The sequence below is a fragment of the Bubalus kerabau genome, chromosome 22, assembly GCF_029407905.1.
Source record: "Bubalus kerabau isolate K-KA32 ecotype Philippines breed swamp buffalo chromosome 22, PCC_UOA_SB_1v2, whole genome shotgun sequence".
Taxonomy (NCBI): domain Eukaryota; kingdom Metazoa; phylum Chordata; class Mammalia; order Artiodactyla; family Bovidae; genus Bubalus; species Bubalus kerabau.
Window position 1 is genome coordinate 53,587,501 of NC_073645.1, and position 26,156 is coordinate 53,613,656.

Genomic DNA, 26,156 nt, shown 5'->3' on the forward strand with positions numbered 1-26,156 from the left:
GACTCTGAAAGCAGGGCGCTCCCCAGCCTACACACCTGGGCGGAAGCTCCCTTCCGTCATCCCTCCGCTTTGGAAGTCGGTCGTGGGCCACTGGTGCAGAAGCAGCGCCCCCCCTTTCTCCTGAAGCAGAAACAGAGGAGCAAGGCAGACGTCAAAGCTGCGGTTCATTATTTCAGCAGTCTGCTTTTCATTTGGCTCCATATCGAATTATGGAAATCACAGCTAAATTTCTGAAATACCAGGTCCCAAGAAGTGGAATCACATTTTGTTCCAGTTCAAGGTTCAGTGACTTAGAACCAATGCCTGTGTGTGACTTAGAACACACAGGCACACACGCATATGCACAGACCGGCCTCTCAACATAGCTTATGGCTTTTAATGACACAACGCATCCGAGGCAGCTTTACAGCTTTAAATCAACGGGATCAAGAGCACATCAGGAAAACTTACGGGACACGACAAAAGCAGGGCTCAGGGGAAGATCATTGCTGCAAATGCCAGCATTGAGAAAGAAGACAGACCTCACCAACAATCTAACTTTACACCTTAAGGAATGTGGGGGGAAAAGCTAAATCCAAAGTTGGGGGTGGTTACTAAATATAGAGCACAGAAAATAACAGGAAAAAAACAATGCAAGATCAACAAAATGGACAGACCTTTAGCTAGACTGACAGACAAAGAAAGAAGACACAGGTTACTAAAGCAGAAACGAAAGTGGAAATGACAGTATCAGCCCTACAGTGACAGAAGAAACTGCCGTATCAATAGACTATCAATCAATTAGCAACTCTATTCCAACAAACTAGATAACACAAAAGAAACAGAGAAATCCCTCCAAACACTCAAATCTCCTAAGCTGACTCAAGAAGAAATAAAAAATTTCAACAAACTTCTAACAGGAAAGTCTGACTCAGTAATCAGAAACCTCCCAATAAGGAGAATTGACAAGATGGCTTCATGGGTGAATTCTACCAAACATTTTAGAAAACAACCACACAGATCCTTCTCAATTCTTCAAAAAACTGAAGAGGAAGGAATAGCTCTTAATTCATTCTATGAGACCAGCATTACTTTGACAGGGGGTCCAGATAAAGACATCACAAGAAGAGAAAATGATACATGAATATCCTTTATGCATATAGAGGCAGGAATTCTCAACAAAATACACTGCCGAAATCAAATTAAATCCAAAAATATGGTAAAACATTATTCACCATGACCAAGTGAGCTCTATCCCAGGAACACAGGGTAGTCCCACATAAAGAATGCATTAATACAAGGAATAAAGGAGAAAACCACACCGTCATCTCAACTGATGGAGAAAAGGCAGTTGACAAAATCCGAAATAATTTCATCAGATCTCCCAGAAAACTAGGAGTGGGGGGAAACCCCTCAACGCAATAAAGCTATGAGAAGGTCACAGCTGCGTGGCGCTGAGTGCCGGCCACTGAGCCGCTCCCTGGGCCTCGACCGCCCTCCCACATGATGACGGGGCAGCGGGGAGGCTGTGCCCCAGGGGCCCCAGATGCCTTCCCTCCCCCGGGGGGCCTCCCTGGGCCCTGGGTGGTCTGTGCCCCCAGCCTGCCTCCTCTCCTCTCTCATACTGGAGCTTTCGGTGAGGGGGCGGGAGGCCCTGCGGCCGCCTGCCTGCCCCGCTGCGGGCTCAGCGATGTCACGCCCCCGCCCCAGGCGGCCACCGGGTTCCTCGCCCTCATGGCTCCGCGGCGCCGGCCTCTCCCCAGGAGGAGGCAGGACGAGGGGCGCCCCAGCACCTGCTTCCCGGCCTCCGTCTTGTTGATGATGCTGATGATCCTCTGGGTGGCGCTCTTGCACTCCTTCCGGCTGCCGGCGGAGGACAGTAGCGGGAGCCAGGCGTTCCAGTAGTGCCGGGCGGCCAGCATCACCAGGGCACTGCTCCCTGCGATGCCTGCAAACCTGCGGGGAAGGCCTGGCCTAGACTGGCGCTGGGGGTGGGAGCCCAGGTCAGCTCCGCAGGGCCTGGGCGGGATCCTCCGCAGCCATGCTGTGACCGCTCACCACCCTCCGCTCCCGGTTTCTTGGGCCCATCCCAGCTCAGCCACTCATGCCGCCTGGGATCCTGGGGGTGGACTGGGGATCGCTGCACGGGGCAGGAGATGACCCTGGCCACAGGGCCCCCGGGGAGGGGAGGGCCTCGGGGACAGTCCCACGGAACACCATGCGCCGTGGTCCCCAGCATCTCCACCCATGGTGAGTGGCCCTGGAGAGCCGAGGCGCACCTGGCACTTTCAATGAAGGCCTTGGCGGCCGCCAGGCGCAGCTGCTTCCGCCCCTTGAGGTTCTCCATGATGCTCCTGCCCTGGATGCAGGCCACCGAGCTCAGCATCTCCGCCAGCAGCTGAACCTCCACCCTGGAGACAGACAAGCGCCTCGCTCACAGGGGGCTCCCGGGAAGGTGCTGCAGAAGGGGAGAGCCCCAGGAGCCGCCTGGTGGGGGAGGGTGCTGGGGGCGTCCAGAGTAAGCCCGTGAACGTCCCGGAACCAGAACTAACCACTGAGTCCAGCCAACCCGCAGAGTCATGAGACAGAATCATAAACTGATGTCTGAATGGCTACTTTGTAGGGTGTCTTGCGCGGCAATGTGAGTGGAAGGAGGCCCCGCCCCAGATGAGGTCCGGCCCTGCGGGAGCAAGGGGGCCCTGTCCCCAGGCCGCAGAGCACGCCTTGTTCAGCGGCCTTCGCTCTGCGCTGAGAACTGAGAGCCTACAGTTCAGACTCTGCAACATCAGGTGCCACGAGCGCTCTCCTCTCAGCGGCTTGTGCACTCACAAGACGTGCATTCCTGCAGCTTGGCCTGGGGGCAGCAGACTCACTCCAGGAGAAAAGCACTGGTTCCTGGGGAGACCCACCTCCCCATGGCCGGGACACCCTGAAGCCAGGGACCTGAATGCAGGAGCCACCAGCTACTCGGCCACCCTGTCCATCAGGAGTCCAGGGGAGAAGGAGGCTGCTCCTCGGCCTGCAAGCATCAGGGTCTGCAGGGCCCGGTCAAGTCCACTCTAGGGATGAATGGCAAGCTGGCTCCGTAGCCCGGGAGGTGGGGGAGAGCCACCCGAGTGGTCCTTGGCGTCCGGGAGACCTGAAGACCAGGACAGGGTCCGTGGGGAGAGTCTGTCAAGCACGGCTGGGGACGTGCTGAGCGCCCTTTTCCTCTGTCCGCCTCTGGGGATGACTGTGGACAGCCGCAGCTGTAATTCTCGTGTGTCTAATTCTCTGATTTTTGAAGCTCTGCCGTTGTACACACACTTAGGGTTTACGTTTTCTTGCTGGTTGAACCTTGTCTCTGATCACACTTCCTGCAGCCCCACCAGTGCTCCTTACACCTGAGGCCGGCGGAGTCCGTCTTCTTTCCCCTTAAACTGTTCCTCTGTGTCTCTGTATTTGGAGCGTCTCTCTTGAAAACGGCTTCCAGTTGGGTCTTGCTTTTTGCGTCCAGTGGGGTAACCTCCGCCTTGTACCTGAGTGTTGGTCTGTTTACTTTAATACCTTCTTTGACGTGCTCAGGTTCAACCTTCCACTTCGCTGCGTTCCTTTTGTCTCGTATGTTCTGTGTCTTTCCACCCCCTTTTGGGTTAATCGAATATTTTTTAGCATCCAGCTTTATCTTCTCCACTGGGTTTTCCATCATCAGCTTTTGTTCTCTTGTGTCTGTAGTGCTGGCTCCAGTTATCCCAGTGCACACCCTTCACGAACCACAGTCTGGTCAGCTGACGTCACGCCCCTGCACGGGTGACAGGAGACCACCACACGCGTGTGATGACAGGAGACCACCACACGCGTGTGTCTCTCAAGCCCGCTCTCTCTAGTCACCGTCACACACTTGACTTCCACGTTTGTCAATAATCTCATAGCACTACATGTATTTGTTTTAAAACAGCATGTGCCTTTTAAGGGCTTCCCAGGTGGTGCGGATGGTAAAGAACCGGCCTGCTAATGCAGGAGATGTAAGAGATGCGGGGTTGATCCCTGGGTCAGGAAGATCCCCTGGAGAAGGGAATGGCAACCCACTCCAGTCTTCTTGCCTGGAGAATCCCCATGGGCAGAGGAGCCTGGTGGGCTACAGTCCACGGGGTCACAACGAGTCAGACATGACTGAAGCGACTTAGCACAGCACACAGTCGAGTGTCTTTTAAGGAACTGAAGCGGGGAAGAACTATGCACGCTCAGCCACTCGTCCACCACTCAGGCGTTTGTCGCTGCTTCCCGAGTGGAGTCTCCATCAGGGACCACCGTCCTTCAGGCAGGACAACCTTCTGAGCACATTGTGTTTTGCGGTGGCTCTTCTGGGGATGGAGTCCCTCAGTTTTAATTAATCTAAAATGTCTTGATTTTGCCTTCATTTACTGAAGACTATTTTTGGTGTACATAGAGCTCTAGATCAACCAGGCTTTTTCTTTTTTACCACTTAAAATGGGCTACATTGCTCCCGATGAGAACTTGGATCTCATCCCTGTGTGCGATGTATCTATTTCCCTTCCACCTTCCTTTCAGGGTTTTCCTGTCACCTCTGAGTGTGTAGTCCAGCGATTTGACTACAATAAATATAGGTGCGGTTTCCTTTATATGTTTATCCTGCGTGGGGTTCACTGAAAATCCTGGATCTCTATGTCGATATCTTTAACTCAGTTTGAGACAATTTCCACCTTGCCCTCTGACCTTCCAAGACCCCACCAGCACTGGGGCGGCTGCAGCCCCCTCCCCCGAAGGCGCTGCTCCTGTTTTTCAGCCTTTCTTCCTGTGCTTCGGTTTCCATGTCTGCTGACCAGTGTCCAGGCCCTCCCAGTGATGTGTCCATGCTAGAGATCATACTTGTCACTTCTAGAATTTTCCCTAGTTCTTTATTATAGTTCCCATTTCTTTGTTGAAATTCCCCACCTATACACTAATTTGTCTATTAAAATCCTTTCTTTCTTGTATTTATAATCACTGTTTTAAGTCCATCGTCTGCTGACTTCAACACCTGTGTCACGTCTGAGTCTGCTGGCTGCTTTTTCTCCTGGGCCACACGTTTTCATTTTTCCATGTGTCTAGCGACTTTTGCTGCCATGCTGGGCACTGGGGGTGGGGGGCTGTGTTGTTCAGAGCGTGGCTGAGATAGCCTTCTTTAAAGGGAGATTGGGTTTCACCCTGGCAGCTGGCAGCCAGTGAATTTCCTTGTGGCTCATCCTTATCCGACTGAGATCTGGGTCAGGCTTCAGGGTACGTCTCACAGAGCCCTTACAGCCCTGCCCCTCAGGCCTGCTCTTCCTAATAGGGGAGGTTCAGCGGGCGCTCCCTGACTCCTGGGTCGGCCCAGGAACTCCCTCATCTCTGTCACTGGCTTCTGCCAGGCATGCATCGCGTCTTCTCTCCCCAGGAGCCTCCTCCCGCCCCGCGTCCTGTGGGGGCCAGCCGCCCCGGCAGCCCCGGCTTTGATCTCCAGCCCTCTCGCTGTTTCTTCTGTCCGGGCTCCTCCACCTCCCTACCCCAGGCAGAGGCTGCACGTGCGGTTCACGGCTGATGGTCTCTTCCTGCAGGAAGTGCTGCCTTGGGCCATCTGCTGGCCAGTGTCTGGAAACAGACGTTTCATGTATTTTCTCAAGTTTTACAATTTTGTTTTAATAGCAGAAGCATATGAGATCCATTATGTGTCATGGCTAGAACTGGCAGAAAAAGTGACTTAAATTCATATAAAGACCCAACAGTCATGATGATTCTGTTAAATAAAGATGCTAAACAAAGTAGAAAGGTAACCTATGTTGGTTTACTTTAGGGACCCATGTGAAGTTTATATGTTACATTAAGAGCATAAACATGAAACTGATTCTGGTAATTACACACTTGCCCTGGAGGAGGGCGTGGCAACGCACCCCAGTATTCTTGCCTGGAGAATCCCATGGACAAAGGAGCCTGGCGGGCTGCCGTCCACAGGTCGCAAAGAGCACAACCGTGTGAGCCCCACTGTGTGCCATGTGTCCATGTGAGAATACTGGTTGACTAGTAACTGCACTATTTTTCACCAAGATCTGAAAACTATTTGCACTATTGTTGTGAAATGCCATCATAAAAATTACTCTGTGACCAATTCCACAGTTTATATAACTTCAAAATAGAAAAAAAAATAGCATAAAATTTTGAAATGTGTATGTGTGTGTGTGCGTGTATACATTTTTTTAAGGTGAATCATTTGCAGCACATGCCACAGGGCTGAAGTTGATTGAGGATCTTGCTGACTAGGGCCAGGGCCAGGGCTTTGAGCGGCCAGTAGGGTTATGTGAAGTGTGGCACGCCCTTCAGCCTCCCAGCGCCCAGCTCCAGGCCTGCACACAGCCGGTGCTCATGTGGGTTGAGAGAAGGGTCTAGTCCACGGTCAAGCCCCGGGAGGGGTGGCCCCACTGAGTGTAGTGGCACCGAGCACCACGAGAGGGCAGCAGGAGTCTACAAATGAGTTCTCACAGGTCTTCAGTGAAAATCAAACTTTCAGTCTCATACAACCTGCCCTTTACTGCCATATGTAAACATTTATATTTATAGCCTAGTTTATTACGCTAGGAGTTGCTGTTTTGAAATGAAACTCAATTTAAGAATCTCTGATGAAACAAAGATGGACGGGCACCCTGCCACGGCGGGCCCTGATAAGCCCTGCCGTGCCTGCAACAAGCAGTGACGTCAGCCTCATCCCTGAAGACAAAGCGGCGCTGACTCTCCTCCTAGCTTGTTCTTTCTTTTAAAATCAGCTTCTGAATTTTTATCAAGGTGGCACCCTTACGTGGTTAAGAACTTTCCACCCAGCGCCCAGTCTGCTTCCCAGCAAGAGCTGACCCCCCTCTTCAGCTCTCCAAAAAGGGGCTTCCTTCTTGGTTTCCCGGTTTATGAATTTTACACACAACCGACAGAAGTCTCACCGTGGAGAACACGGAGTATCCTCCTCAGACCGTCCTCTGCCCTTTGCCCGACTTACTAACACACTGGCCCTGGCGTTGCTTTTATTCCCCCTTTATTATCTCTGTGCCTCGGAGTGCCCTGCAGACCTCCAGTGACGTCCTGCTCCCAGCTCCCCAGACGCGGCCTCACACCATCCTCTCCCCACTGCTGAAGCATGTTAGCTGTGCTTTCCCTGTGTTTCTGTGCTGTTAAAACTGGTAGCCCTTACATTTTATTGGGTAACCATGGATAAATCTTCTTTGTCAAAATGCTAGTCCTAACACAGAAATATCAATAAACACCATGATGATGTCAACGTGTTTCACTGAAGAGTCAAGCAGTATATTACTTTCCTGTTTCCTGGCGTTTCCAATTGCCTTTTCTCCCTTCTTGCTCCTCTGGTCCTGCCCCTACATCCTGGCAGAGGTGGCCCTCAGCCAGCAGCACAGCTCGGCAACTTTTCTGGATTGAATCTCTTATCTGCAGCATCCAAAATCTTTTCCTCTTTTGGTTTACTCCCTCATTTTTCCAGAGTGTATCCTCAAGTAACTTTCTAGAAACAGATGTATGGCAAACATGTTTTCTGTTTAAAAGTAACTTTCTTTACCCGGATGCCTGAAAGTTTGGGTGAGTTAGAATTACATGTAGAAATCTACTTCCACTTAGACCACTCTGTTTTCTTTTAGCTTCAACTGATGGTTCCTGAGAAGACGGTTGCATTTCTATTTCCTACTTCTTTGCAGATAAGCTTCCTTCTAAAAGCTATAGGATATCCTTCTTATCACCTGACTATCCTGTGATGCATCTGGACGTGAGTATCTCTTCATTCTTCTCACTGGCCATAGCGTTGGAGAGTCAGTCGTGAGAGTCAGTCCCCTGCTCAGGGAACTCTCCTGCGCCACTCTTTCCTTAATTCCTCTCTTAGGAACTCCTTCCTCCCTCTTCCTGTAATCCCGACAGCTGGGGGCTGGGTCTCCAGTACAGTCCCCACACATCCTCCGGCTTTTTTGTCACGTTTTCCATCTGTCCTTCTTTATATATTTTCTGAGAGATTTCCTCACACTTCATCCTCTAGTTCTTCACTGACTTTACTTTCACTTTCACTTTCAGAAATTACCTAATTCTCAAGAGCTCTTTAATCCGTTTCCTTCTTATTCCTTCTCCATAATAAGTAAGTGTTAGTCGTTCAGTCGTGCCCGACTCTTTGCGACCCCATGGACTGCAGCACACCAGGCTCTTCTGTTTGTGAGATTTTCCAGGCAAGGATACTGGAGTGAGTTGCCATTTCCTTCTCCAGGGGATCCTCCCAACCCAGGGACTGAACCCGGCTCTCCTGCACAGCAGGCAGAAGCTTTACCAACTGAGCTACAAGGGACGTCCTTTTCCATAATACCATATTTTAATTTTTAAATGTTACATCTTCTCAAGATATTGGAAATTATTTACTTTTTTAATGTTCATTCAGATCATCAGATGATCTGTGGAATGAATCACAGAGGGCTCAGCCACAGCTGAGTTGGGCCAGGCCTGTGGGGGAGGTCCCATGCCCCCATGCACCTCAGTTACCCCAGACAGGAAGGCGCCGCCACCACACGCCCAAGTGAGGAAGGCACCCCCGCGACACGCTGGGGACAGGAGGGCGCCCCACCCACACGCCCCAGACAGGTGCCTCTACTTACTGTCCAGATGGAGGCAGAAAAAGTGCCTCCGCCCCTCCCACTCTGTGACAGCCCAGCCAGTAGAGATGGTCACAGCCAGCCAAAAGGAAGCCTTCTGCACTTCAGACCCCCAGCTCCTCCAATGACTCCGGTCACTGCAGGCCCTCCTGACACCCCTTTTCCATATAAACGCAAGCGCCCCTCCTTGTTTTCTGGATTTTCTGTCGTCCACCAAAGTTTGCATTTACCGAAGTGCAATTCTTCTGCCGTTCCCTGAATGAACCTACCTTTCCTGGGAGATAGCTGGCCATTATATTATTATGGCACTCTCATCCTAAGCAATTTTCCTTATTTCTTCCTGTTGGTGTTCTCTTTAAAGCTGAAACCTTTTAAAACTCTGAGAAACCTCAGTTCACGCGTGATGAATGCGGCTTATTTGCTGATGGGCACAGCTTTACAGTGGTCAGTGGATGCTAGTATCTGGGGGGACCCCAGGAAGACTTCCGAGAAGAACTCCAAGTCCCTGCCTGGTGTCAGACGTCCCGCCGGGCAACCGGGTACTCTGTGTGTTACCCCTGTGCCTTCTCTGTCTCCCCACACTGGGCACCTGGGCTGGCCGCCCCCTCATCTTCCCTGAGCCCGTGGCCCCATCTGATGCACCTCACCCTGCAGTGAGGCCAGGGTGCGGCGTCTGGAAATCTTTCACAAGCGAAGACTTGGATCCGGCCGTGCGCTACCAGCCTAGCCGTGCTGCCACAATGGATGACTTCCTGACTGGGGGTCCAGGACCCCCTCTTTTAGGAAATAAACTCAGGGAATAAGTTGAAGAGAAGAGCCTCAAGGAAAACCGTCTTTACAGCAGAAATACTCATGATAGCAAAGAAGGAAGACTTGAGTGCCCTGACTACCTATGAGCTGAAGGGAGCCTGGGGCACAGGGCCACACACGGGGCTTTGAGGAAGCGTCCGGACGGCACGGGGGCCCTGGAGAGCCGGCTGCCAGCAGCACTCAGGCAGAGAGGAGCCAGGTTAGGGGCGGGGGACATTTTCCTTTCACTGTAATCACCATTTAATTACTTCTGAATTTACTTGGCGTCCTAAGTCACCGGCTCAAAACCACTTTAAATGAAGCTTCCCCTCTGGAGCCATGGGTTGAGCTGTGAGACCCTTTCCACCTCTCTGCCCCCAGGATGCTGCTGAGCACGGCTTCCCAGGGCCCCCGGATGAGGTATCGCCCTGGCAGACATGGGGCTGGGAGGGGTGGGGCGGCTGTGGGGCCTGTCTGGTGGGGGGTGAGCCCCGGTGGAGATGCCTCATCACGGGGGCACAGGTCAGGCCCAGGGTGACTCACGGATTGAAGGTCCGAAGGTACTTGATGCCCATCTGGATGGCCTTCTGTGAGCAGGCCATGGTGGCCTCGTGGTCCCGGGCCATGTAGGTGAAGTGGGTCAGCCGCATCAGGGTCTGCAACTCCACCAGGAGGTCAGACCAGGTGCACTCTGAGGCCATCTTCACCAGCTGCCCGCGTGGAGGAGGGGGTGTCTGTGAGCGGGGGATGTCTCCGCTGCCAGCACACAGCTGGCCTCCCCCGGGTCCCTTGGTCACTTGGTCTTGGCTGAGCCACCCATGAGGGTGAAGTACTAGCTGCCAACCTCGGCCAAGCCCAGGTGGGTTGGCAGGTCGGAGACAAATGTCCCAAGGTCCACACTGCCTTCCTGCCACACGGGCGGCCCTGCCCTGGGCGGAGTGTGGAGAAGCACAGACATAGCCCTCAGGAAACCAGACTCGGAGGCCCTGAGGGAACCTCGGCGCTGCTGGAGGCGGGTGAGTGCTGTGCTGAAGACGTGGGTGGGACCCCGGCACAGGTCTCGGCCCTCTACCATGTTCCTTGTCTCAACAACAGGGTTCAAATAAGCACCCGCAGTCGGGTAGGTTTGTCAGGGCACAGCCCCCGGATATGCCCACCAGACACGTAGTGACACGGACCTGGGCTGGGGGAGGAAGGTGACACCTGGAGGGAGGTGACACCTGTGGGGGAGGGGACACCTGTGGGGGAGGGGACACCTGTGGGGCAGGGGACACCTGTGGGGGAGGGGGCACCTGTGGGGGAGGGGACACCTGTGGGGCAGGGGACACCTGTGGGGGAGGGGGCACCTGTGGGATATGAGGTGACATCTGTGGGGGAGGGGACACCTGTGGGGGGGGACACCTGTGGGGGAGGGCACACCTGTGGGGGAGGGGACACCTGTGGGATATGAGGTGACATCTGTGGGGGAGGGGACACCTGTGGGGGGGGACACCTGTGGGGGAGGGGACACCTGTGGGGGGGGACACCTGTGGGGGAGGGGACACCTGTGGGGGGGGACACCTGTGGGATATGAGGTGACATCTGTGGGGGAGGGGACACCTGTGGGGGAGGTGACATCTGTGGGGAGGGGACACCTATGGGAAGAGGTGACACCTGTGGGATATGAAGTGACACCTGTGGGGGAGGGGACACCTGTGGGATATGAGGTGACATCTGTGGGGGAGGGGACACCTGTGGGGGGGGGGACACCTGTGGGATATGAGGTGACATCTGTGGGGGAGGGGACACCTGTGGGGGGGGGGACACCTGTGGGGGAGGGGACACCTGTGGGATATGAGGTGACATCTGTGGGGGAGGGGACACCTGTGGGGGGGGGACACCTGTGGGGGAGGGGACACCTGTGGGATATGAGGTGACATCTGTGGGGGAGGGGACACCTGTGGGGGGGGACACCTGTGGGAGGGGACACCTGTGGGGGGGACACCTGTGGGGGAGGGGACACCTGTGGGGGGGGACACCTGTGGGGGGGGACACCTGTGGGGGAGGGGACACCTGTGCGGAGGGGACACCTGTGGGGGGGACACCTGTGGGATATGAGGTGACATCTGTAGGGGAGGGGACACCTGTGGGGGGGGACACCTGTGGGAGGGGACACCTGTGGGGGGGGACACCTGTGGGGGAGGGGACACCTGTGGGGGGGGACACCTGTGGGATATGAGCTGACACATCTGTGGGGGAGGGGACACCTGTGGGGGGGGGGACACCTGTGGGGGGACACCTGTGGGGGGGTGGACACCTGTGGGATATGAGCTGACACATCTGTGGGAGGAGGGGACACCTCTAGGGTGGGGGGACGCCTACCTGGGCTAAGGGGGGCACAGTGAAGTCCATGAGGCCCAGCCCGTTGCAGGAGTACATCTCCAGAGCGACAAGAACTCGGGTCGTGCAGTTGATGTCCTCACTGGTGCTCTGATGGGAGGGAGGCACCGAGGCCGTGAGGCCGGGGGCTGGAGGGCCTGGGACACTTGGGACGTGAGCCGTGTGACAGCAGCTCTTCAGCGACAATAGGAGCGATTAGCGGGAAAGTCTGTCTCCAAGATGGCTTAGTCACTAAGTGGTGCCAGATTCTTCTGACCCCGAGCCTGCCAGGCTCCTCTGTCCACGGGATTCTCCAGGCCAGAATCCTGGAGTGGGTTGCCATTTCCTTCTCCAGGGGATCTTCCCAGCCCAGGAATCAAACCCAGGTCTCCTGCATTGCAGGCGGACTCTTTACCGACTGAGCTATGAGGGAAGCAAAAGACTTGGCAACAAGGGAAGCTACAAGGACTTCCCTTGTGGCTCAGCTGATAAAGAATCCGCCTGCAATGCGGGAGACCTGGGTTCGATCTCTGGGTAGGGAAGATATTCTGGAGAAGGGAAAGGCTACCCACTCCAGTATTCTGGCCTGGAGAATTCCATGGACTGTATAGTCCCTGGAGTCGCAAAGAGTCAGATATGACTGAGCGGCTTTCCCTTCCCTTCCTTCCTTCCTGTCTCCAAGTTATCTTTTCATGAGATAAACGGAAGCAGGCACTGCAGCCCCTAAGGTGACTGGGCAGCTAGCTGACCCAGCCAGACATGGGGGGGCAACTGGCAGGCACAGCGGGTGGCCCTGTGCCTGCGGGCCACCTCCTTGAACCAGCTCCAATGCATGCTCGCTCCTGCCAAGCTTAGATGCCCCTCCCTGAGGGCCACACTCTCGCCAGCCTCACTTCCCACCTGAACCAGTGTGTCTTGGTCCAGCTGGGCCAACGGAGCCTCCCGTGGGCTCCATCCATGTCCTGCCCCGTCTGCTGGGTCCCCAGATGCTCCCCATCCCTCACTCCCATGGTCTTCTGCTCACGGCTCAAGGGCTGCAGGGCCCTGCCAAGGGGGCGCCCCCTCTGGCCTGGCGCCTCCAGATAAGCCAAAGTGAGGTATCATAGCAGGTGGACAGTGCCCCAGAAGCCCAGCACTCTTGGTGGACAGTTAGAACCACGGCCATCGGCTGGAGGAAGGAGGGGAGGCTGTGGCAGGCAGCTCGAGAAAGCCTTCTGCCCCATCCCTAGGGATGGCAGCCACAGTCAGGACACAGCCTCCAGCCGGGAAGCCTCCCAGCACGGCCCCGCCCCCAGAACGGCCCCGCCTCCAACATGGCCCCGCCCCCAACAGGCCCCGCCCCCAGGCCGCTCGTAGCACCTGTTCCTCCACGCCCAGCCGTGGCCCGATCTGCTGCTGCAGGAGCTGCTTGCCCTTCACCCACGTTGCAATGAGCTGCTGCCGGGCACTCACGGGCACCACCTCCTCGGGCTCCATCCCGTTGGTCAGGTTCAGGGCAAACTCGCAGATCTGAAATGGAGGGGCTCTTGTTCACAATACCTGAATCCAAACAGGGAACCCGGGCCAAGACCCCATCTGCAAAAACGAGTGGACCTGGCTCTCGGTCCAGCCGGCAAAGTGGTCCACACAGGCCCAGTCCCGAGGCGATGAGGCGCAGCGGCTGCGGCCACGTCCTCTCGTGCCCTCACCCCACGGCGAGCCCAGCCCCTGGTGTTGCCATCAGGCCCCCACAGCACCGCTGGTCCCCACAGACTGCGACCCAGTGGCTGATGCTGGCTCTGGGCACACGGCGAGGACTGTGCTCCCTGCCCTGCCTGCCGTGACTGAGGCCATGGTTCCCTATGTGTCACTGGGGGTGGAACCCCATCACCGGCCACAGGCTTGGCCCCTGCAGCCACCAGGCCGTGCACTAACCACGGGCCCCATTTTGCTCCATGTTTTCTGAGGTTTCATTTTTCCCCAAAAGTATAACATGAACACCTGTCTTTCGTGAACCGCTCAGGACCCTGCAGCTCTGAAGCCCAGGGGGCTGACAGGTCCACCCCTGCTGTTCCTCTGCACAGCCTGGCCAAGGACACCCCCTTCCTAGGCTAGCCTGGGAAGACCCCTTCCCATCACACCCCACAGCAGAGGGCATGGTTGATCCCAGATCCAGTCACCTGCCCTCCATGGGCACGCTGGCCTGGCTCTTCCTGCCAGATACCCAGCCATAGAACAGTCGTGCTTCATGCCCTGCTCTCCTGGATGGTCTGGAAGCCATCGGACAGGCACCAGCAAGGGCAGCCCAGGCTCACCCCTCCCTGTCTGGTGGGATCCCTGGAGCCTCACAAGTCGCTGCCTTCTGGCCTCTGCCCGAGCCCTCACCCACTCCGCCCAGCTCTGCCATCCCTCCCAGATACTGCAGCCGGCCCAGTTTGCCTGGGGTCCAGGTGCCCCTGCAGCCTGACATGGCAGCTCCTTTGACCTTTCTCCCCATCCTGTGTCACAGCCAGGCCCGCAGCACAGGGCAGAGGTGGTCTTTATACCCCCACAGGAGGTGCTGCTCTGGGCCCAGACTCAGGGCAGCCGCGGGAACTCACTCTCCTTCATGTGGACTCAGGTGGGAACTCATTCTCCTTCATGTGGACTCGAGTGGGGTGGTGGTCACCAGGTGTTGGTCAGCGCCATCACTCCCATCCTCCTTGGCTGGGATGGCTACCCCAGTCCACGCCACCGGGAAGTAAAGTCAGGGGATAAGCATCCCCCCGCCCCGGTCACTGTGGAACTGACATTGTCCGGGGTCTGCGTTTTGTGTTTGGTTCTGCAGTGTCCTGCTCTGAACCGGCACTGGCCCTGTTCTCCAGCCTCACATCGTATTTTTCTGCAGGCTGGGCCATGCAGGGATGTCTCTGACCCTACAGAGTCCTCATTTTTAGAGAAAGCACGCCCACCCAGCCCCCCGCCCCCAGCCCCATTTGCAGGCAGTTGAGAAGCCCCCAGCCTCACTTCCTCAGCTGCCCTCCCCGCGCCGCTGCATCTGCTGGGCATAGGTACCTCCACGGCGGCCCTGACTTCAGAGGCAGCCTCGGGGTCCAGCGGCGTGTGGAGCGGGTTGGAGCGCGCCTGCTTCCTGGCCTTCTCCGGCACCAGGGCTGGGATCCAGGGGATGATCAGGCCTCGCGCGAGTGCGCTACACAGCATTGCCAGCAGCAGCGAGTCCCTGCAAGACAAGCACGTCCAGGCCAGGCCGCCCCAGGGGGAGCCGTGGTGGCGCTGTGAAAGGCCGGCCACAGGGCGACCTCTGTGCTGCATGGGCGGGACCCCCAGGGAGTCCGCGGGGCCTGGGCGCATGCCCACCACTGGGCCGTCTAGCAGGCCCTCCATTGGGTGCCAGGTAAGCAGGCTTGGGCCAGAATCTCCCTGCTTCTCTTTGAAAAGTTTCAGTGCCAGAACTGCCAGAACCAGCAAACACGTCTGATCTATATGAGCACAGAGGCAGACAACAGCCTGAGGAGAGGCACGCACTGCCCCCCCCAGCACCCACGGTCCCGGGGACCCTGCCGGGTCTGGTGCCCAGAGGAGAGCCGAGGGCACCAGGCAGGCCCCTGCCCCATGGCCCACTCTGGCTGTGTGCTCGTGTGTGGACATCTCTGGGTCCTGATTCACTCCAGCCTTCCTACTTCAGGATCTATCAAAAACCTTTAAATCTGAGTGTTTAGACTAAAAGCCAAACCAACAAAAAACACAAAGAAGGCTTCAAAAGCTCATCGTGAGGGAAAGCCTTGACCTTTGACCTGACTTAATGCTTTGACTTTTCTCCCCCGGATAAAGAAACACAGGGACCCAGGTCAGTTTCCAGCCCTGTCTCTGTGAGACTCTGGCCTCTGCCAACCTTTCCCAGAATCCCTCTGCTTGGAACAGATTGGGACAGGCTTGGAATCTGCGTGTGGGCATTAGGGCGCCCGAGCGATCCCCCCATGCTGCCCTGTGGCTCAGAGGGGGTGCGTGTCTTGTCTGGGGTACACGGCCAGTAAGACAGAAGCCCCATCCCTGCCGGGTGCCGGTGGCCCCGCACGCCCCTCCCCCGAGGGGACACATGTCTGCCCCCGGCTTGCAGCCTGAAGCCCAGGGTCTCTGGCAGCGGCAGGACGGAGCCTGGGCAGCCTCACACACCCGCTGTGGCCCACGGCCTTCATGATGCCCAGCAGGTGGTACAAGGCGTCCAGGAGCTCCCGCTGCCGCCCGGCCTTGATGAGGTGGTGGTTGTGATTCAGCACGTAGACCACGGCATTCTGCACGACCCACGGCTCCTGGATCTCCCGCCCGATGTCGGCGGAGCGCAGCCAGCAGTTCATGGCGTACTGTGAGAGGCCCTCGACCCAGCTCCTGCGGGAGGCGTGCATCAGGCCTCCGGGAGCCAGACTGCCCGGGAGCCAGACTCTGCCCGAGCCGGCACTCAGACACCAGCCAGAAGCTGTCCCTGGAGCCGGGGCTCAGAAGGCTGCCCTGTCGGGGCTGCCCGTCATTCTTATTGAAGGACAGGACCTGCCTGGCTGCCCCCGGCCCTCCCACCTCCCTGCCCATCCCTGTCTGAGGCTGGACCCCCAGCCAGGCCTGCAAGCTGCCTGTCCACCTTTGCACCTGCCTGTGGCTGGCTCCCCCCGGCCCATCACTCACAGGCCGCCCTCCTCGGTCCACATGGACACGGGACCTGCTTGCCTCAGACCGAGGCTTGGGGAACCCTTATTGTAAAGGGCCAGACGGCAGCTGCCTGGGGTTTGACAGCTACAGTCCCTCCTCTGTCGTGTCTCTTTTGCTACTGAGCTTCACAAACTAAAACATGTCAAGACCACTGTGAGCTGGCAGGCTATACAAAAGCTGTGCATCAGATGCGGCCTGGCCCTCTTCCAGGTGTGGGGAGCCCGGCCCTAGCCCCAGGCTGTGCCCTGAAACCTCCAGACAAACACTGTCTGCACAAAGTCGGGGTCCTTCCCTGAGCCCTTCCCGGGCAAAGGGCACGCAGGCCCCCCACAGCGGGCACGTATGAGGGCATGGCCACCGGGGCAGCCAGTGGAGCAGGCCCGTCTCTGAGGTCAGTGGGCAGCCAGGGCCTCGGCTCCCGCGACGCCCCACGGACGGTCACTCACGGCCACATTCACTGTTCGCTTCACTTCAGATGAAAACAGCAAAGCACTGGTACTGCGGCAGCACCTCGCTCTCCTGACTGAACGGCTCTTGCCTCTCACTTGGATGAGGCTTCTGCGGGTTTCCTGAGGACCCTCGTCCCGATCACAGACTTCCCGGGACAGCTTCCCCCGTGACCACCACCCCCCTCACATCCTGTTTCCACTAGTAACAGGAAAGACTGGCCACACGGGCACCGGTGTGAGCCATGAGACAGGCCGGGCAGTGGCCCCTGCCTCACAGCGCTGAGCTCAGCCCAGCCCCCGCCTCGCGCCCCCAGCCCCCGCCTTGCTCCCCCAGCCCTGCGGGCAGTGCCCCCAGCCCCTGCCTCGTGCCCCCAGCCCCCGCCTCGCGTCCCCAGCCCCGTGGGCAGCGCCCCCGCCTTGCGTCCCCAGCCCCGCGGGCAGCACCCCCAGCCCCCGCCTCATGCCCCCAGCCCCTGCCTCGCGTCCCCAGCCCCCGCCTTGCACCCCCAGCCCCGCGGGCAGCACCCTCAGCCCCATGGGCAGTGCCCCCACCGGTACATGATCCACTCGGCGTTGTCCTCTGGGCACTCGGGTATGTAGCCCATCGGGTGCTGGCTCATGTCCTCGGGAGGCGTGGGCCGGTTGTTCAGCTGCACGCCTTCCGACTGCAGCAGGTGGACGGTGGCCTGCGGAGGGAGGAGTGGCCAGAGGCCCCTGAGCAGGGACTGGCATGGTGCCTGCAGGCCTTTAACCCCAGGCCCTCCCTGCCCCAGGTGATGTCTCTTCCCCCTACACACCTGCGTCTCAGAGATGCAGCCCCCCAAGACAAACGTGCCTCTCACGCCGCAGGGGCCCCTGTCCTCTGCAGCCACGCACGGACGCCCCGGAGGCGGCCGAGGCCACTGGGCAGGGTGACGGGACTGAGGATGGGGGCAGGCGCCTTGCCTGACGCCCCGGGCCCGCTCACCTGCCCTCTCACAGCACTGGCCTGGCCCTCAGGAGGTGCCCGGCAGACCCGCACTGAACAAGCCCGGGAGCGTCTGTCTGGGTTATGCCGGGTTGCTCCCTCCGCTCCCAAACAAACCACCCCAAGCGGCCTCACGGCTGTGTGCACTCGCAGGCCCCTGCTGCACCACCCGCCTGGCCTGGCGTGGGGTCTCCGGCTGGCCAGGGGTCTCTGCACGCTCACAGAGGGGGCCGGCTTGCTGTGGGGCTTGGTCCCCAGCAGCCTCAGCAGCCTCCGAGATGACAGCAGAGGCCAGGTTTCTCTCTCACACCTGGCTCAAAGTGCTACTGAAGCTACTCTCGGGCCAGGACACGTCCAGGTCCAGGACCAACCAGCCCCCGGGACCCACATCGCTGGGGACTCACAGTTCAGACACTCCTTTCAACGACAGTGAACATCAACACCCCTCACAATACATTTTGACATATTTTTCTTCCAGAAAACCTCCCAAGAATGGAGGAAAACTTTAGTAAGCAACAGGCCACTTGGGGAGCAAGGCTGGATGCTGACGGTCACGTCTGTGCACATATGGGAGACGCACCTCAGCGCTGATGAAGCCCACCTCCGCGAACTTGCGCAGCAGGGTGGGAGACGCCTGCTTCTGCAGGGCAGCTTCCGAGTGGCCCCAGGAGTCCTGCCCCGGGCCGTCCCAGCCCTTCTTCTTCTTGCCTGAAACACCAGAGTGCCACCCGTCAAAGCCTGAAGTGCTTCTCAGGGATGGCACGGTCCCTGAGAAGGGGGCGGGGCAAGGGGCGGTGTCTCTGGGAGGCTGACCTCCCAAGTGCAGGGCTCTGGGGGCGGCGAGGGCTCCCCAAGCCAGCTTGGCTGCAGCAAACCTCCAGCTGGTTCCCCGACAGACAGCTCAGCTCTTGGTTTTGCGTGTGCTGTTCTGCCCCTCAAGAAGCCCCCATCGCTCCCGCAACACCCATGTCTCCGCCCCCTGGGGCTCCTGGCATGCCCCTGTGTCCTCACCATCCCCAAGACCACCGCTTCCAGAGACCTGCAGGCTGGACTCAGCCGGACCCAGGGCTCACGGTGGAGGTGCGCCCCTGCCCAGCCTCTGCCTGTGGGCTCCGGCCCCATGACCCCTTCCTGAGCTCTGGTGAACCCCACAGTGACCCCCCAGTGCCTGGGAAGAGCCCGCCGGCGCAGGTGCCCATGTGTGGCTGGAGGGACCCACCTCGCTTGAACTTGGCCGGCTTCTTCACCTTGACACTGTCGTACAGGAGGCAGAAGCGGCTGGCCGTCCGGCACACGTCCCACACGTTCTGCTTCCGGGCCACCTTGGCCAGCTCCGCCCAGATGTGTATCCTGCACAGACGTGCGGGCCATACCTCGCTCGGGGAAGCAGCCAGGGGCCGCCTGGGCGGGGCAGGAGGGTGGGCCGGCGCTTCGCCCCCCCATACCCGAGGCCCTGCACCCCCAGGTTGCTCACCGCTCCTTGTCGTTCTGGCCCCCCAGGCGCCGCAGGTGGCCCACGGCCTTGTCCACGCTGAGCATGTGGTGCCGCGCCTTGGCGAACAGGTAAGTGAAGCGGCCCCGGGTTTTCCCGGTGGAAACTGCAGGGGCCAGCAGGACGGGGTGCTGACGCGGCAGGCCAGGGAACATGCCAGAAACCAGCCCGCGCGGGACTAGGGACAGGCTGGGGCGGAGCCTCCCACCGGCGTTTTTTGATCTTTTCATGAAAGTTAGGTCTCCCTAAATGTGCCTTGTCTGGGAAGGGACTCCAGGCGCCAAGAGCAGCTGGTGGGCAGAATTATTGCCATCTGCAGCCACCAGGCTGGCCCCCAACGCCTGCCACCCATGCCCAGGAGGTCTTCAGGAGCTGGCTGGCAGAGACCCCACTGAAGCCCCTTGCCCGTCAGCCCGCTTCTCCTGCCCGAGCCCTCACTGGGTGCAGTGCACCAAGCCCCGTGTGTCTGGGGCACCTTCCCTTCAGGGCCCGAGCCCCTCACACCTGGCAGGACAGGAAGGAAGGAGGCGGCACTGCCTCCCGCTGGGCGGGCCATGCAGGCCCAGGAGACAGGCTCCCCCGCCCTGCTCTGCGAGTCAGGTTAGGGGCAGGCGGCTGCACATGGGCACAGAGGCCCATGTAGGCGGAGGTCCGGGTGGGCCGGGGGCTGCCCCGGGCGCTCCCACTGAGAGCACCCGCGCACCTTTGGCCTCGTTCTCGCCGTCGAGCACGATCTGGAAGGTGTCGGGGGCCAGGGCCAGCCCCGCATTCACCAGCAGCGCCCGCTTCTTGCGCACGCTGTCCTTGGGCATCGCCTTCTTCGCCTGCAGAGGGGACGAGGCGTGATGAGCGGCACCCGCCCACCCCTCGGGGCCTGCCAGGCCACCCGCCCCAGGAGTGGCGCCCGTGGCACCTGCTCGATGGCCATGGTGGCCCTGTCCTCGTCACGGGTGGGCACCTGGTACAGCAAGGTGCACAGCTGCAGGCGGTTGAGGGCCCTCGTGATCTTGTCCTGGTAGAGGCCCAGGCCGTCCAGCAGCATGGCCTTCCTCAGGTGCTCCATGGCGGGCTCCAGCCAGTCCGCGTCCTCCTCGATGTGCGCCAGCTCCACATGGACCTGGCAGCGCAGCTGCGCCGCGAGGCTGGGGGGCAGACGGTGTCACGGGCGTGGCGGCACCGCGGGTGCCCGGCGCCCCGCTTTCTGGCCCTGCCTTCCGCCTGCCTTGCTGCCAGGACCCACAGGAGGGATGAAGAGGAGGGCCCTGCGGACCCCGGGAGGTCTCAGAGACCACTGGTGAGCCACGAGGCTGGGGGGCAGACGGCGTCACAGGTGGGGCGGCACCACGGGGGCTCCTAGCATCACCAGAAAGTGAGCTGGTGTAGCCCGAGGCCAAGGCTGCGTATTATCACCCTGCTTATTTAACTTTTATGCAGAGTACATCGTGAGAAACGCTGGGCTGGATGAAGCACAAGCTGGAATCAAGATTGCCAGGAGGAATATCAATAACCTCAGATATGCGGATGACACCACCCTTATGGCAGAAAGTGACGAGGAACTCAAAAGCCTCTTGATGAAAGTGAAAGAGGAGAGTGAAAAAGTTCGCTTAAAGCTCAACATTCAGAAAACGAAGATCATGGCATCCAGTTCCAGCACTTCATTGCAAATAGATGGGGAAACAGTGGAAACAGTGGCAGACTTTATTTGGGGGGACTCCAAAATCACTGCAGATGGTGATTGCAGCCATGAAATTAAAAGACGCTTACTCTTTGGAAGGAAAGTTATGACCAACCTAAACAGCATATTAAGAAGCAGAGACATTACTTTGCCAACGAATGTCTGTCTAGTCAAAGCTATGGTTTTTCCACTGGTCATGTATGGATGTGAGTTGGACTGTAAAGAAAGCTGAGCGCTGAAGAATTGATGCTTTTGAACTGTGGTGTTGGAGAAGACTCTTGAGAGTCCCTTGGACTGCAAGGAGATCCAACCAGTGCATCCTAAAGGAGATCAGTCCTGGGTGTTCATTGGAAGGACTGATGCTGAAGCTGAAACTCTAATACTTTGGCCACCTGATGAGAAAAACTGACTCATTGGAAAAGACCCTGATGCTGGGAAAGATTGAAGGCGGGAGGAGAAGGGGCCGACAGAGGATGAGATGGTTGGATAGCATCACCGACTCAATGGACATGAGTTTGAGCAAGCTCTGGGAGTTGGTGATGGACAGGGAAGCCTGGCGTGCTGCAGTCCATGCGGTTGCCAAGAGTCAGACATGACTGAGCGAGTGAACTGAACTGAGGCCCAGTCTTTGCCTCGGGGGGTGAGCCCTCTCTGCTCTGCTCTGAGTCTCTCCATCTCATCAGCTGTGGCACACACATCCCGGCTCAGAACAGCCATGTGTCCGCAGGCTGTGGGCCCTGCCTGGCCTTTGTTCCTGCTGCGTCCCTGCTGGAGCCACCTGCGTCTAAACGATAACCACAGTCTCCCCAAAGCCCTTGCATCAACAGCACCTGCAGCCTGCGGCACAGCCTCTGTGCTGCACAGGAGCATCAACAAGGCCGATAACTTGGGTCTAGTTAAAGTTCGAGGGGACCCATGTGCCGACCCTCCTCCAAAACGAGGTGAGAGCATCACAGGTAGGCCTGTAGCCTCGGGGATGAGGAGGCAGAGGTCAGGGCACCTGGGAGTCGTGGGCAGGAGAGGGCACCCGGTTGAGGCCAAGGGTGAGGTCTGTGCTCCCATCAGGGAACTGGCTCCACAGTCTCTGCCTGGAAGCCTGGATGGTAGCCAGCGACAGGTCCCTTCCCTCTGGGGCAGGGAGAGAGGAGGCCCACAGAAGGAAGCTGGCCCAGGGCCACGGGGTGTGCTCAGGGCAGCCTGACCCTGAATCCACAATGTGAGACTCGTCCCAGGCTGAACCACCCGAGGAGCCAGCTGAGGCAAGCCAATTGAGAGTCCCCTGGACAGCAAGGAGATCAAGCCAGTCAATCCTAAAGGAAATCAACTCTGATATTCACTGGAAGGACTGATGCTGAAGCTGAAACTCCAGTACTTTGGCCAGCTGATGTGAAGAGCCAACTCATTGGAAAAGACCCTGATGCTGGCAAAGACTGAGGACAGGAGGAGAAGGGGACGACACAGGAGGAGATGGTGGGATGGCATCATGGACTCAATGGACGTGCGTTTGAGCAAGCTGCGGGAGATAGTGAAGGACAGGGAAGCCTGGAGTGCTGCAGTCCATTGGGTCACAAGGAATCTGACAAGACGGTGACTGAACACCACCACAGCAGGACAGTCCTTCCAGGAACACACTAGCCAGCCACGGGCTCAACGAGGCCACGGGGATGAGGGTGAGCAGACAACAGACTCAGACGAGAGAACCTGCCCCTGCAAAACAGGATGATGGGATCAGACAAAGACGGCTCGAAAGAAGTAATTTTCAGAGTTACTCTGCTTCCAGCTGTGATCAGGTCTCTGCCACGCATAAAGTTGGACCGAACAACCCCAGGTCTGGGCAGCGCAAGCCCGGGGCCCTGAAGCAGGAAACTCAGGAAGGAGCCCATGCTTGTGGCCTCCTGGAGACACTGTCCTGAGGCACCGTGGGCAGAATTGACCCACGCAGCCAGGGCAGAGGAGTCCAGAGAGGGGGGCCTCCGCTCGGGGCTGGAGAAGTGGAACCAGACCTGGAACCGGGCCAGCCGCTGCCGGGCTGCCCGCCAGAGGACAGAGCTGGGTGTTGCTCTCTCACCCGACGTCAGCTGAGACTGCACGGGGCTTCTCCCCAGGAGTGCAGGCCCAGGAAGAGCGCTCTTGACCCACCCAAGGAGAACGTACCATCAGAGCCTGCAGAGAACACGGTTCAGGCTGGAAAGTACCATGACCTTCCAGAGACACAGCCAAGGAAACACGGAGCCACCTCTCAGCCAGAAACTGAAGTGCCAACAAAAGCAAGCAAATATCAACACTTTCCTAAAAAGATCACAGAGTCCACAGACTCCACAGTGCAGCAGCCACAACATTCAGTACACGATATGCCAGGAAACAGGAAAAGGTGACCCACAGTCAGGATGCGAGATGGGCCAGGTGCTGGGTTTAGCAGGTAAATCCTTAATGCAGATATTACAAAACAAAAATAAATATGTACAAAAAGTTGAAGGAAAACATTGCTAATGAGAGAACAGACAGGGAATCTCAGTAGACGAAAAAAGGAAATACTACAGCAAAAAATCTGTAATAACTGAAATTAAAAAATTCTTGGTTGAGCCTAACAGTAGATCGGAGAGCAGAAAAAGAGTCAGTGAACCTGAAGTCAGATCAATAGAAATTATCCCACCAGAAGAATGTACTGAAAAAGATTTTTTAAAAGTGAACAGAGCCAGGACTTCCCAGGTAGTCCAGTGGCTGAGACTTCACCTTCCAAAGTGGGAGGTGTGGGTTTGATCCCTGGTTGAGGAGCTAAGAATCCAACATGCCTGGCAGCCAAAAAGCCACAACATCAAACAGAAACAAGACTGTAACAGATTCACAAGGCTTCTAAAAATGGTCCATATAAAAAAAATTCTCAGAAGAAAATGAACAGAGCCTTAGAGACCAGTTAAGACAGTATTCAATGTTGTAGCTCATGCTCCCCCAAAAGAGCAAATGAGGCAGAACTATACTTAAAAAAATAATAGCCAGTAATTTCCCAAATTTGATGAAAATATCATCTTACATATTTGAGTATATCCGCAAACCCCAAAAAAGACATTTTTTTTTTTTAAAGGCTCTAAGGAATCAGTTTCGTTCAGTCACTCAGTCGTGTCCGACTCTTTGCGACTGACTCACGGACTGCAGCATGCCAGGCCTCCCTGTCCATCACCAACTCCCGGAGCTTGCTCAAACTCATGTCCATCGAGTCAGTGATACCATCCAAGCATCTCATCCTCTGTCGTCCCCTTCTCCTCCCGCCTTCAATCTTTCCCAGCATCAGGGTCTTTTCAAATGAATCAGTTTTTCACATCAGGTGGCCAAAGTATTAGAGTTTCAGCATCAGTCCTTCCAATGAATATTCAGGACTGATTTCCTTTAGGATGGACTGGTTGGGTCTCCTTGCAGTCCAGTGGACTCTCAAGAGTCTTCTCCAGCACCACAGTTCAAAAGCATCAGTTCTTTGGCTCAGCTTTCTTCACAGTCCAACTCTTACATCTATACATGCTGCTGCTGCTGCTGCCAAGTCGCTTCAGTTGTGTCCAACTCTGTGCGACCCCATAGACAGCAGCCCACCAGGCTCCTCCGCCCATGGGATTTTCCAGGCAAGAGTACTGGAGTGGGTTGCCATTGCCTTCTCCACATCCATACACGACTACTGGAAAAACCATAGCTTTGACTAGACAGACCTTTGTCGGCAAAGTAATATGCAAAATGCAGAAAGCAAAAGTTAAAAGATACAAACCTGAAAACAGCAGGGAGGGGGAGACACCTTCCACACAGGAGAGCCACGCTTAAAGTAACTCGGGGTTTTTATCTGAAACTATGAAGGCCAGAAGAAAATAAAACAACCTCTTCAAAGTATTTAAAGAGAAAAAGTCTGCAAACCCAGAATCCAATAACTGGTGAAAATAACCTTCAGAGGGGATGCTAAGAGAAAGCCATTTTCAGGTCAACAAAAGCCAAGAGAATTCCTCACCAGGAGTCATGCGTTACAAGAGGAAATAAAGGAAGTTGCTCGGGCTGAAATACCCGCAGGCAGAAACCTGGATCTGACCGTAAGCAGGAAGGGAGAGCCTGTAGGATCGCCGAGGAAGTGGCAAATGTAAGAGAAGATTGTTTTTTTCTGTAATTTTCTTTAAAAACACCACCACCAGCTGCTAAGAGCAATACAGCACTGTAAGATGAACTTATAACACACTCAGAATGAAAAGACAAGACAACAACCACATGGTGGGGTGGCCGAGGGGCAGGCAGAGAGGCTTCCCTTGCTGCGTGGGAAGCACTGACCCCCCACTGACCCGGCTCCCTCCAGCGACGCCCCTCCCACCCAGGGGTACCGGGGACAAACGAGCCAACCAGAGAAACAAACACAGTGGCAGAAACTCAGGTAGCCTCAAAGAAGGCGGGAGAGAGCAGCGGCAGAGCACAAGGCGGAGACAAACGATGGGACTGGAGACAAGCTGGAAATTGCCCTGAACCCAGAGACTGAACAGCCCAGTCACAAGGTGGAGACCAGCGTGCCCGGTTTTAGAAAAAGACCGAGCTGCACGCCATTGACAAGACAGGGTGGTAGGAGCTGTGTTCTACACTTTAAATCGAAAGGTCCACAGCACGAGAGTCGAAAGGATGGAAAGAGAAACACCTCAGACGGGCCCAGACAGCCTCACTGCATTCTGTCCACCACTTAAGGAAGAAAACGCCAATACTGCACAAACCCCTTTAGAAAGCAAAGCAGAAAAAGTCCTTCCCACCGTCCCAAACCATTTAATGAAGTCGGCATGACCTTCATGTCAAATCCTGGGAAAGGCGTTACAAAACAAGAAAACCACAGGCCAACATCCTCATAATGAACATACACGCAAAAACCCTTAAGCACACTAAAGGACATCTAACCCGGCAATACAGAAAAAAGCACGTGTGTCGAGACCACGCGGAGAAGGCAAGGCTAGTTCACTACTCAAAATCCAGTCAGCATAATTCACCACGTTAAAGAAGAAAAGAGAAAAGTCAGAGCTCCTTTCGATAAACAAGCGTTCAGCAGCACTCAACACCCATCCGTGGTTAAGAAGCAACACAGCAAGCGGACATTTGCAATGTGTCCATTCTGTTGTATGCAATT

General features: G+C 56.8%; 1 protein-coding gene across 1 annotated transcript in view; it reads right to left on the minus strand.

Annotated features, from left to right (window-relative positions):
- The window catches only part of CFAP46 (cilia and flagella associated protein 46), a 99,983-nt gene that overhangs the window by 53,437 nt on the left and 20,390 nt on the right, over positions 1–26,156 (minus strand). The window contains exons 12-25 of the mRNA XM_055560336.1: positions 20,267–20,495; positions 20,057–20,177; positions 19,336–19,459; positions 19,081–19,211; positions 18,442–18,569; positions 17,447–17,580; positions 15,918–16,130; positions 14,799–14,964; positions 13,125–13,274; positions 11,769–11,876; positions 9,951–10,117; positions 2,259–2,390; positions 1,773–1,935; positions 36–120 (exon numbers count right to left, since the gene is read on the minus strand). Of these exons, the coding sequence (XP_055416311.1) occupies positions 36–120; positions 1,773–1,935; positions 2,259–2,390; positions 9,951–10,117; positions 11,769–11,876; positions 13,125–13,274; positions 14,799–14,964; positions 15,918–16,130; positions 17,447–17,580; positions 18,442–18,569; positions 19,081–19,211; positions 19,336–19,459; positions 20,057–20,177; positions 20,267–20,495 (2,051 nt within the window). The remainder of the gene's footprint in view (positions 1–35; positions 121–1,772; positions 1,936–2,258; positions 2,391–9,950; positions 10,118–11,768; positions 11,877–13,124; positions 13,275–14,798; positions 14,965–15,917; positions 16,131–17,446; positions 17,581–18,441; positions 18,570–19,080; positions 19,212–19,335; positions 19,460–20,056; positions 20,178–20,266; positions 20,496–26,156) is intronic.